The sequence below is a fragment of the Eubalaena glacialis genome, chromosome 13 (genome assembly GCF_028564815.1).
Source record: "Eubalaena glacialis isolate mEubGla1 chromosome 13, mEubGla1.1.hap2.+ XY, whole genome shotgun sequence".
In the NCBI taxonomy this organism is placed as follows: Eukaryota; Metazoa; Chordata; class Mammalia; order Artiodactyla; family Balaenidae; genus Eubalaena; species Eubalaena glacialis.
Window position 1 is genome coordinate 11,528,021 of NC_083728.1, and position 12,967 is coordinate 11,540,987.

General features: G+C 40.2%; 1 protein-coding gene across 2 annotated transcripts in view; it reads right to left on the reverse strand.

Annotated features, from left to right (window-relative positions):
- Positions 1–12,967, reverse strand: part of PTPN1 (protein tyrosine phosphatase non-receptor type 1) — a 67,538-nt gene that overhangs the window by 21,678 nt on the left and 32,893 nt on the right. For both annotated transcript variants that reach the window (XM_061208976.1, XM_061208977.1), the window contains exon 2: positions 929–1,019. In XM_061208976.1, the coding sequence (XP_061064959.1) occupies positions 929–1,019 (91 nt within the window). The remainder of the gene's footprint in view (positions 1–928; positions 1,020–12,967) is intronic.

Here is a 12,967-nt window from a genome sequence, read left to right on the forward strand (position 1 = left end):
GGGACCGTGGCAGCCGTTGGAGGCAGACTGCTCTGTGCCAACCGGGGTCCGACTTCGCGCCCCTCCCAGGGACCTGGGCGCTGCACAGTTCAGGGCGGGAGGGCAGTGAGCTTTGGCAGGCCGGCGGGAAGTGCCTGGCTGGGGACTGACCGGCTGCATCTTCAATGTCCCTGGCAGAGAGCAGTGCCGGGGGAGCTGCTGGCAGCCACAGCCCTCACTGATTGGCAACGGCTACGTGGAGGTGAGCCAGAAGGTTCTCTGTGGCCTAGAGGAGGTGGCAAAGTTCACGTCCTTCACTCCCCTCCAGGTTTTGTTACTTTCTACAAATTCTAACATATTTGGTTATTTACTTTCGAGATATCAGCGGACTGAGAGCCAATTACTCAGAAGGCAGAGGAGGCTGCCAGCGGGCACACTGAGAGCTAATGGCAGGAAAGAGCTCGAAAAATGATGATGGCAGCAGGGGGTGGGGTCAACAAGCAGAGCTGACTGCGGCTTTAGTTGAGGGGGTGAACCGCTCCCACCCTTTAATGCCTGCGCAGGGCATCGTTAGCAGTTCAATACAATGCTCGGGGTCTAATAAGACTTTTGCTGAGTCACCCAGAAGTGGTTATATTATGCCTGCTATACCCTGCTTCAGCTGGTAGGAAAATGATTCATCATTAAAATAGTCAAAGTGAAAAAAAGTGCTTTGAACTTAGCTGAATTTTCCAGGAACTGAAACCTTACCCCTTCTACAAGGGTGGAAAAATGAACCATTACTATAAGTCTCTAATGCCTTTATTATAGGAAACAATCAAGTCATAAACCTTTACTGCTATCAATTTATTACCAAACCCCGGGGCTAAAGGAGTCCTGACTGAGAGGTCCTGCAGCTGAATAAGAGCCGACGCAATGGAAGCAGAGTAACGGCGATGTGAATACTTACAGGGACTGACATCTCTGTACCTGTTTCGGTTTTTGTTCTTAGGAAGCTTGGCCACTCTACATGGGAAGTCACTGGCTTCGTGTCGGATATCCTACAAAAAAAGGATAAAGAGTTCTCTCTTGAAATCTCTGGCATCAGGAATTCATCTAGATAGTTAACTGAGCGTGGACCCTGTGCCGGGCACTGAGGAAGACCCAGCACAGAAACGGACATCACAGGGAACCACGCAGTGTGGGAAATGCAAGGTGCTAATTCAGAGGCATGTCCAAGGTCAAGGGAGGAAAACAGAAGGACAACTGGGGTGGGGGGAAGTGGTATGGGGCTGGGAGCTGGAAAGATGGGGAAGAGGGCAGGAAGATGGGGGGGGCGGGCACGTTTCACTCAGGAACCCCCAGCACAGCAAAGGCTGGAGTTCACGTCTTACGCAGGAACAGTGAGTGGGCCGGTGGGAGGAACAACAGGCCTGGGGCACACAGGTGGGTACAGGCCAGATCTTGGAGAGCCTTCCAAGTCAGGCCTGGGAGTTCCATCTGTAACCTTTTGTAAAGCTACAGTTATCAAGAGCAGATAAAATGCCCTTTTACGCCAACAAACTATCCAAATGCTTTCCTAGGAGATGGTAAACAAATCCCATTATACCAAACTGTCAGAAAGAGCAAGTGCCTGGACTAACAGAAGATGCACATTATGCGTCCTGCTAGACGGATCACACACATCTAATTTTGCTCCCCTAAATCAACACCCTTATAATCCTATTTAAAAGTCTTTTCCTTTAAGTCTGTATTTTACTATATATTATTAAAAGAAAAGCTCACCCAACAATGTGAATGTACTTAATGCCACTAAAATGTACACCTAAAAATAGTTACAATGGTAAATTGTATGTTATGCATAGTCTATTACAACTTAAAAAAAAAAACAAAAAACAGACGAACCCACAGTGAGAGAACAGGAGAGCAGATAATAGCAACACAATTTTGGAAGCTGGAAATCAGACTGATTAGTAGTTGGCAGGCCTGAGAAAGCTCAATTACAAGCCAGCAGTGGGGAAAGCAGAGAACCATCCTGATTTCCACCACAGAACCTTCCGAAGGTGCAGAAAGTGTGCTCCTCTGGAAGGAGGGGTGGGATTCACTGCAGGGGAGCAGCATCTCCACTCCCACCTCCCCCTTCCGCGCTGCTGGGTGACTGCTGCCTCACAACTCTGCAGAAATCTGGAGATTTATTTTCTGGAAGATGTAAATCAGGGGGCAGAGTGCTCTCTAGATGATCTGAGCAGACAAGAGGAAAGACCAAGAGATGCCATTACGGGGGTATGGAAATAACAGCCTACCTGCACCTAGAGGCCCAGTGGCCAGATCTGTGCTGATAACCCCCTTACACCTGCTCAGAGCTCGCTGTAGACCCTGTAAGCCCTTATTCTTCATCATGCACACACCACTGATTACAAGATGGCAGAGGAGAGAAAGCCTCTAATACAAGAGATTTAAAAGAAAAACAAAACAGGCAAAAAAAGCCCCTTAGAGGAAATAAACTGCAGAGAAATGAAAGCTTAAAATATATACATTATTAATATACTCAGATAAGATACTGTATCCATGGATTAAGAACAGGATGTTGTATACAATAAAAATGTCTCTTGCAACTTAAAAACAAGATGGCAGAAATGATAAGCTTAACTGAAGAGTGATAAGATAAAGGCAGAAGAAATCCTACCTTTCCAGAAGGCAAAGCCTAAATAAATAAATAAATAACAATAATGGAAAATTAAGCAAAACAAAATATAAGAAAAGAATACATTAAAAAATAGTTCAAGGAAATCTCCCAGACACATCAAGTGCTCATCAAAATGATAAAAACAGACCCATACTGAGGCACACTAATTTGCAATTCCAGAATCCTGCAGACAAAAAGAACATTCTGTAAGTTCCCAGGGAGAAAAAATAGTTCACTTTCAAAAGATAAGGTGATCAGATTCTGCAAGAACACTGAAAGCTGAAGGGCAATGGCGCAATGCCTTCAAAATTCTGAAGAAAAATGATGTCCAACTTAGAATTCTATACACAGCCCAATAATCAACAAGTGAGAAGGGACAAGAAAAACATTTCAGATATGCAAGGTCTCAAAAACTTTACCACCCCTGCTCCCTTGTTGCAGCAATCCACTGGAGCATGTCTTCCACCTGAGTGAGGAAATAAACCAAGAAAGAGAAAGATGTAAGATATACGGGACGGGGGTCGGGGGGAAGGATCCAACACAAGAGCAAAGGCACAGGAAACTTCCACAAAAGCTGTGATGGTGGAAGCCCCAGGATGACAACTATGTACCAGCCCTAGGAGGCAAGCAGCCAGATTGGCCCAGAATGACTCAAGAGACAGACATGTCAACAACATGCCTTTGTCCCCTGTACCAACCGCGACCGAATGAGACCACCAAAGGGAAATGAGAAGACCTGAAGTCCAGAAAACAGGGAATCCAACTGAGAAGCAAAGCAAAGGAGTCTCAAAATGGTAGCTGTGTGGCAGCCTACAGACCCAGCGACCCAGACCAAAGAACAGAGGTCCCCAGTAGGGACGCCTCCAAGACCAAATCTGAAGCTGAGGAATCACCTGAAACTGCTCTGTCCGAAACAGCAGCCCAGCAGCCACGAGCCACACGTGGCTACTGAGAGCACTTGAGATGCGGCCAGCCTGAAAAGAGATGTTGCGCAAGTGTAAAAATACACATCAGATTTTGATGACTTAGTACTAAAAAAAGAAAGTAAGGTATTTCAGATATTTGAAATACTGGCTATTGGTTGAAATAACATTTTGAACACATCGGACTATGCAAACTATACTACTACTTTCATCTGCTTCCTTTTATCTTTCTTACTGTGGCTACTAGAAAAAGCAGAATTACACATATGGGTTGCGTTGTATTTCCATTGTATAGCACTGACTGAGCTTGTGGAAAATTGTTCTGAGAGGCTATCAGAAGCTATGGGAAGAATTAGCAACAGGTAGAAAGAAAACTCTACAGATGAAAAAAAGGCAGGAAAGTATTAACTACAGGAAAATCTATTAAAAAGGAAACAGTAAAGTACAACACTATCTGTGACTATGTGCATAGGCAAATAATGTACACAATGAATATGGTTTTAACCAAAAAGTATTACATACTGGGAGAATGGGGGAGGGGAAGCAAAGTGGGAAAGCAGAAGGAATGGCTGTTTAAGAAAATGAAATCCTATACCTTAGTAAAGATCTAAATCAATGAAACAAAAGATAAACATTTTCCTTAGACATATGGAAATAAATACAAGCTAGAGTCAGCAGCTCAAAGAGTTCAAAATAGTCATCCATGAAGAGAAAGACTGGGGAACAGGGAGGTATGGGCAGCAAGTAACTGGATTTTATTATAAGCTTATCATGGTATTATTTAAGTTCTTAAACCATGTATACATTCAACTTGGATTTAAAAAAAAAGAATGCCCACATTCTGCTACTCTACTTATTAAAAAAACTACAAAATGACAAGGAGGAGTTTCTGACTCATACTAGAGATGAGATAATAATTTAAAGCTATGATGATATATTATAAACCCACTTGGGATCAAACAAATTAGTCCAGTAGTAACTAGCCATCACATCATTTATGGATGAGATTAAGCTTTCAGGGAAATGCTACACAACACAGAAAAATGACTTGAAGGAAAATAAATCTCAGTTTTAAATTTCTTATTCTACTTGTTATTTGGAAGTGTTTAGCAAAAGGTACGAATTCTGCCTTGTGATGTGAAACAATCTGATCAGTCCAGCTGGTGTGAATGGATGAAGATGGAAGAAATCATTGACATGGATAAACCACTGAACTAACACGTATTCATTCTGAGGAAATAAGGGCCAAAATAGCAACAACAGTGTGCAATTGATTTTATTCACCCAAAGGATTTATTAATCTGTACTTTTTTGGTGAGAGAGAACACAGCAAAACTTGGAGATACCTAATAAAAATAGGAGTTATTCATACAATACTTTTTTAAAAAGAGATTCTAAAATTAAGGTATACTCATAGAGCAAAATGCATAGATCTTAAGTATGTATTTCAGTTAGTTTTTCTGACCAGCTTTGAGGTATAATTTATAAATAATAAAATATACCCAGTTTAAGTGTTTCTCTGTTTTAGAATGGCACATGGGAAACATATGCATGCTTTGAATACAAGTGTTTACATTTCATTCAGTAAAATAAAATGCCAGGATTAGAGTCTTAAAATTGAGGAGTGATAAAGTACCTTTAAAATTAAAAGTAACTACCAATAGTGGTTTAGAAGAAAGCAGATAAACTACTGTATCACAGAACTACAGTAAAACAAGATTTCTGTATTCTAAAACTGTATCAAAGGTAAGCTAACCTTCTAACAGCTGTAGAAAATCAGATCCTGGACTAATGAAGAAGTTTAGGGAGACTTTCATCCCAAGCATAAAGTATCCCTAGAAGATCTTTGATTACTCTGACCAAAGATTAAATAATCCACCAAAGTATGTAAAATTTCCACACAGAGAATAAAATAAAGGCCTTAAAGCTGATGATGAAAAGATGAACGCTGGGTAAATTGAGGAGCCAAGCCAAAAAGGAAACAATAAACTTGCCATGAAACATATTCCCAGAAGCATCCCCTAAAAAATACCCACTGAACATATCAAGAATCATTCAAAGTGTACCTCATAATTTCAGGGATGGATCACACTAACTTAGAAATTTTACCATTGGGAATTAAATATACCAACAAATAGATAACCTATCCATTTCCTTCCCTTGGACAGTTCTTTACTGGCTTTTTAGAAGCTTACTTCCTATTCTTAGTGTAGGTTTCAGAAATGTCATAGAATGAAACATTGTATGTAATGGATGTCAAACGTTCATGCTCTCTTGGAGAATAAATCTGATGATGTGCTACGGAAGCAGAGCTCAAGTTTGGTCAAAGCTTACAGGCAAATGGTTTAAATTACACTGTATCATTTTATATAGGCACTGGGCACCCAAAATGATCTGACTCATCTCTATAGTGAACCATTTTCATGAGAGGAAAAAAGCAAGTTCTTCCAAAATTATGATTTAGCTGGACTAGAAAGCTGGGCTACAAAATGCTTGATAAAGTTTAAACAAAACATCTGAACTGGAAATCTTAAGAGGCAAGGAAGTGAGCAGGGCAGAAACTGACATTACCTGAATAATTTCTAAAGCTAGTTCTTTATTTCCCATCTTCCCACACTCACTTAACAAGATAACAGATGACCTCCCAGTGAGTACAAAGGGATGTAACATGCTTATAAAGCTCTGGTAATTCTGGAATGAATTAGGGCCCAGAGTGAATCAATTTCTGTATATGCAGGAAAGCTCATGATCCATTATTCAAATACCTCCCAAATCCAATTAGGCAAAGAGTCAAACTTGGGTGAAAAGCTGATAATTTTTTACTTGAGATTTCTATTTTTGAAAACACATAGGCATAAAAGCCAATCCAGCCTTGCAGAAATATTTTCAGGTTTATAGCACTTTGTTAAGTTAAACCTAGCGATTTTGGTTTTAACACCTTTTTCTCTTTAGTCCCAGAATAGGGTGAATGTCTCTTATTGGCTCTACAGTAAAATGCATATTTCTCTTAAAACTATTCGAGGGTGATGAGGTAGAGCCAGCATCTTGTTAAAGCTGGGAGTCTGCTGGGAAGGGCCTAGACCCTCACCTCTCTCACCCCTCCTAGCACCGGCCCAGGCTCAGAGTAGGCACTCAACCTAATTCTAGTGATGGAATTAAGGGATGATTCCAAAGGTCCCCAAAGCTCGAAGAGTCCTTAACTCCATACCAATCTGCTTCATTTTATGGAGCAGAAATGTTCTTGAAAGGGAATATGTTTAAGCAAATGTCTGGTCCAATCCTGCTTTCCAATCATTTTATTATTATTATTATTTTGCTGTGCAATTGAGTCACACGGCCTCCTGACAAGAGAGAACCAAAAGAGTTACTAAAACATGGATTCAAAGCAAAAAGGGTTATTTTTAGATGGTTCAGACAGCCATCTGTTTTAAAAGTCTAAAGGAAGAAAAAACTCCAGTGGTACCTTTTATTTGCTAGAACTGCAGTGAACTACAAGTCCCTTAGCACCTTCAGCATCTTCTATGCTCCCCCGCACCCCCATTTTACAAACGGTTGCCTAATTTGATTGCTCCGGCTGTTATCTAGTACTTTATGGAAGCTACTGGCTCTCAGAAATAGACAGAGCTAGACTGAAGGGAAATGCAGAAGTACAGTAAAGGCAATAATTTAAAATGCAATAAGTGAACATACAGGGTGTACATTTCCTGGAACTCTTGCAGTAGTCACCACTGAATAGGGAGATATATATAGAAATGGGGGGGAGGGGTCGCTAGACTAAAACTTTAGCAACCAACTCTTCAAAATAACATGTGTTGAACAAATTTCGTTATTCATAAATCTCATTTAAATGAGAATATAAAATTTCTGTATAACAAAATATACTCTGAGAAATACACAAATTATCAAAGTCAGAAGTTTAATGTCTTTCAAGTTGAAAGCAATGCTGTATTCTTTATACTAGTTAATGGAACAATATAATTTACTATAAAAACCTTAGGAAAATATTTTATTATATTTATCTGTTTATATAATCAATACACGAGAAGTCACATACTCAATATTGTTAAATTTTAAGATAAACTACAACACTTAGATAATAAAGAAAAAGCTTAAAATTTAGCTAACAAGCACCAAGCTTGCTTTGGTTTAAAATTTAAAATGATTATGTACTGAACAGAAAAAGATGATGAAAAGTAAACCAAGAACCTAAGACTCTTACGTGGTAGTTGAAAAGAGAAAGAGGGGGAGGGAGGAAGGAACAAAACTGGCCAGCATTTAAAAGGCAGCAGGATATACAATAATCATCCCTGCCAGAGCTTGAGGAAATGTTGGGTCATCTTGTACACTGGTTGGGGGTAAGGTTAAAAGAAAATGGAGTTACAAATCACTACCAGAACAATTACGTACATTTGGAAAACAACATGGAAAAAAGCATAATCAAATTGTTTTACAAATTCCCCACAAACGAGAGGATGAGGGCAGGAATGGAAAGTGTGGAGTACCCTTCACAAAGGGGAACCATCTGGTGGAGATGGTGGGACGAATTTCACGCTCTGATGTGCACCCTCTGCTCTGAACACAAAGCGAGGGTTGATTAAATATAAAGAAAAGCACAAAGGCACAGCTAGGCTCAAAGACAGAACAAGAACAAATGAAAAAAACAGGCCTCCCACTCAAAGTGATCTGCAAGCAAGGTACCAAAAAAACAGAAGATGACTAGTTCTGAAAAAGATAGCTAACAAATCAGCTAGAAAAATAAATCTATTCCACAAGAAATTTATTGTTAGCCTGTCAGGCACTTTAAAGATAAATATATTTGAGATCAGGGATAAATAAAGGAATCATGTATAAAAAAGATGTTATAAATAAATCTAGGGAGGAATGTAGCCAGAATAAGTGGATAGGAAAGAACAAATGAGAAATCTTGGAAATGGAATTGACAATCACTGAAATTTAAACAACAACAACAAACCTTAACAGATGAAGATAAAAACTCTACACTGAACACAAAGGATGGGTACTTTGAAAGCAGAGGAACACAGCATGGAGAAATAGGAGATGTGAAGGAGCAGTTCAGAGACACAGAGGATAGAGCAGCCCCAGCACACCCCTAAAATATAAATCAGTACCCACACGTTAGGGTCAGAGTAAAGCTGCAAAATAGTAAGGATAAAAAATCTTCAAAGTAAATTACAGTATCTCTTGGAAGCTTAACAGAACGTTAACATTGTCATTTATTTAATTTTTACACAGCTGAATAGTTAACAAAGAAATATAAAAATTACGTTTTCAAGTGCCACTGACTTTAAACCTTATTTTTACAACCCTTAAAGTATCTGTTTTTTGTTTTTTTAAATCACTTATGTTTTCTGTTAAATGTCATAAATTTCACCTTGGGCAGAAATCAATAGGCAGAAAATGAATCAGACTTACAGTAATTGATGTCAATGAAACATATTGGAACAAGTATTTTTTTTTTTAATGCTGAGAACCACAAAACCATTCCTGTAAGAGAACAGTCTAAAAAATTGAATCTACTTTCACTTCTGTTTTGTTTACCTTCTGCTTTCCATAAGGACAGTTTAAGTGTTCAGGCCCTGGGGTTCTGGCACTTTGCCGAGGACAGTGGTACAGCTGACTAAGGACACAAGTAGTTGGCAGACATCTGAAAGTGGAAGGTTTACACCTTCGTTTACATGGAACCAGATTGCCAACCACCAGCTTCCTCCCTCCACAGTTAATTTCCCTAAGCTCAGTAGTCACAGGGAGGGACCTTAGGAACCTACACGATATTCCTGCTCTGAATTAACAGAACCATACTTATGAAACTGATGATATTCTGTGTATAATTTGGGAGTGTAAATGGGAGGGAAACAGAATGTCAAAATGAAACTAGCTTTGGTTAAGCATTTAATATTCCAAGAGCAGTACAAGATTCTGTACCATAACCAAAGAAAAGGCTTTTGCATTATTGTTATCAACCATATGAGTTTTCTAAATACTTTCTAGATGTAAATGTACTTTTCTACATACCATTTCGGGGATTCGGGTTGACGAGGAAAGACGTGACCAATGCCCAAAAGCATTATGAAGTGGTAGTTTTTTACTGAAGCCACAAAGATAAAATGACAATTTGGGGAAGAGAGGAAGCAGGTGACCAAGCTCTTCTGCCTGCTTTCCAAAGAACTCTGTGTATGTGGATTAAAGAAGCAAGGTTTAGAGTCAGTGTTTGAGTCCCTGCAATTCATCCAAATATTTATTGAGCACTGATTATGTGGCAGGCAATAAGGATATGAAGATGAATAGCTAGATAAACAGACGCTAGGTTCTCAGCTAGGCACTGTCACATGTATCTCACACAAACACATCCATGACTATTCATCAAGAATTAACAGTAAAACAGAAGGATTAAAGCCCTGAGCAAGTGGATACTCTACCTACACCCCCTCCCCACCACCAAGGATCTGATCATTCTTGGAAAGGCAGAAGGAGTGGTTCAGAAGCCCCAAACTCTATCTGCACCTGCATTTCTTTTTGCTTCCTCCTGTGACTTAGATTAAGGGTTCTAGCACTGAACTGTGCCTGAGAACAATGGTACCAGGCTGTATGCATAAAACCACATGCACCATACATTATGGGTAAATTAAGGATAATCTGATCTATACACAGATTTCTTATCTTTTTTTAGACCTCAATCTAGTGTGAGATGCAACTCTACTACACAAAGCTAATTTAGGATGTTGCTGAATAAACAGCAACGGTCTTAAAAACTTCAGGGCTTCAGGAGAAAAATCTCTTTGGGCCAATTTGGTGTGAGAGGACTTTTTATTAATAAAATCAACAGTTCAGTGAATGCTTACTACTTACCACACCAAAACATGCTAGTCTAATCATAAGGTTACAAGAGACAAAAACCGATGTGAGCCCATAGCCTGTGGCTTTCTATCTGTTTTCTCCACTAAGAAGTCATGCAATATTCAGAGTTACTTGAAATTCCTAATTAAGAAAACATCTGAATGCAGCAAATGAAAGTAACATTCTGTGAATGACTTTACAGCCATTTGTTTTTTAAGTAACTTATCATAACATCAGCATTGATGTCACATGTCACACCTGCTTATAAGACACCTGGAAAAGTAGTGATACCAGAGCAAGATACTACTGCTACAGGCCAGAGGAGCCCTTGAAGTGTTCTGAAGAAGGTTCACTCTTTGTTTTGTACATTATGTGGATTTTGACAAATTTATAATGACATGTATCCTCCATTAAACAGAGTATTTGCACTGGCCTAAAACCCCCGTGCTCTACCTATTCATCCCTCCCTCTCTCCCAGCATACCCCTGGCAACCATTGATCTTGCTACTGTTTCCACAGTTTTGCTTTTTCCAGGAACGTCATACAGTTGGAATGATATCATATGTAGCCTTTGTCCACTTTTTTTCTATTAGGCTGTTGTCTTTTTCTTAATGATATGCAGTATACTTTATGTATTCTGGGCACAAGTCCTTTGGTGGTCACACACACTGCAAATGTTGGCAAAAGCCAACTGATACACACATCTAACCACCCCAAAACACAGGGCTTACAACAACTTATTTGCTCATGATTCTAGAGGTTGGCCATTTGAGCTAAGCTTAGCTGGGATGGCTTGTCTCTGTTCCATGTACGGTTGGCTGGGCTCACCATATGCATTTGTGATCACTGGTGGCCCACTGGCCTCACTTACAAACCTGGTGCTTGGCTGGCTGTTGACAAGGGTGATGGCAGTAATCAGGTCAGTGTCGTTCATCATCCAACAGGCTAGAATCCAACAGGCTAGCCTGGGTTTGTTCACACTGTAGTGATTGTAGAATTCTCAAAAGCAGCAAGAAAGGGCAAGGCCCAATATGCAAGTACAGAGACACTGCAGGTTCAGTTCCAGACCACAACAATAAAGCGAATATCGCAATAAAGTGAGTCACATGAATTTTTGGTTTCTCAGTGCATATAAAAGTTATGGTCATATTATAATAGTCTATGAAGTGTGCAAAAGCATTATGTCTGAAAAAAACAATGTACATACCTTGATTTAAAAATACTTTATTGCTTAAAAAATGCTAACCGTGAGCTGAGCCTTCAGTGAGTTGTAATCTTTTTGCATTAGTAACAAGGATCACTGAGCATGGATCACCACAACAAATATAAGAATAATGAAAAAGTTTGAAATATTGCAAGAATTACCAATATGTGACACACAGACAAAGTGAGCAAATGTTGTTGGGAAACTGGTGCCAGTAGACTTGTTTGACACAGGGTTGCCACCAACCTTTAATTTGTAAAAAACACAATAAAGCAAAGTGCAATAAAATGAGGTATGCCTGTATTTTTTTTAGGCCTCTGCTTGTGTCATGATCAACATTCTACTGGCCAAAGCTTGTCACGTGGCCAAGCACAAATTCAAAAGTGATTGTCCAGGGCTTCCCTGGTGGCGCAGTGGTTGAGAATCCGCCTGCCAGTGCAGGGGACACGGGTTCGAGCCCTGGTCTGGGAAGATCCCACATGCCGCGGAGCGACTGGCCCCGTGAGCCACAGCTGCTGAGCCTGCGCGTCTGGAGCCTGTGCTCCGCAACGGGAGAGGCCACGATAGTGAGAGGCCCGCGCACCGCGATGAAGAGTGGCCCCCGCTCGCCGCAACTGGAGAAAGCCCTCGCACAGAAACGAAGACCCAACACAGCCAAAAATAAATAAATTAATTAATTAAAAAAAAAAAAAGTGATTGTCCACCTCTTGGTGAGAGTCACATTCAGAGGGGCATGAACGTGACAGACAGGGATGGGAGGAATTTGGGGCCACTTCTGCAAACAACCCAATGTTAATGGTGTCTTTGATGAAGAGAAGTTCTTTTTTTTTTTTTTTTTAACATCTTTATTGGAGTATAATTGCTTTACAATGGTGTGTTAGTTTCTGCTGTATAACAAAGTGAATCAGCTATACATATACATATATCCCCATAACCCCTCCCTCTTGCGTCTCCCTCCCTCCCACCCTCCCTATCCCACCCCTCTAGGTGGACACAAAGCACCGAGCTGATCTCCCTGTGCTATGCGGCTGCTTCCCACTAGCTATCTATTTTACATTTGGTAGTGTATATATGTCCATGCCACTCTCTCACTTCGTCCCAGCTTACCCTTCCCACTCCCCGTGTCCTCAAGTCCATCTTCTACTTCTGTGTCTTTATTCCTGTCCTGCCCCTAGGTTCTTCAGAACCTTTTTTTTTTTTTTTTTTTAGATTCCATATATATGTGTTAGCATACGGTATTTGTTTTTCTCTTTCTGACTTACTTCACTCTGTATGACAGACTCTAGGTCCATCCACCTCACTACAAATAACTCAATTTCGTTTCTTTTTATGGCTGAGTAA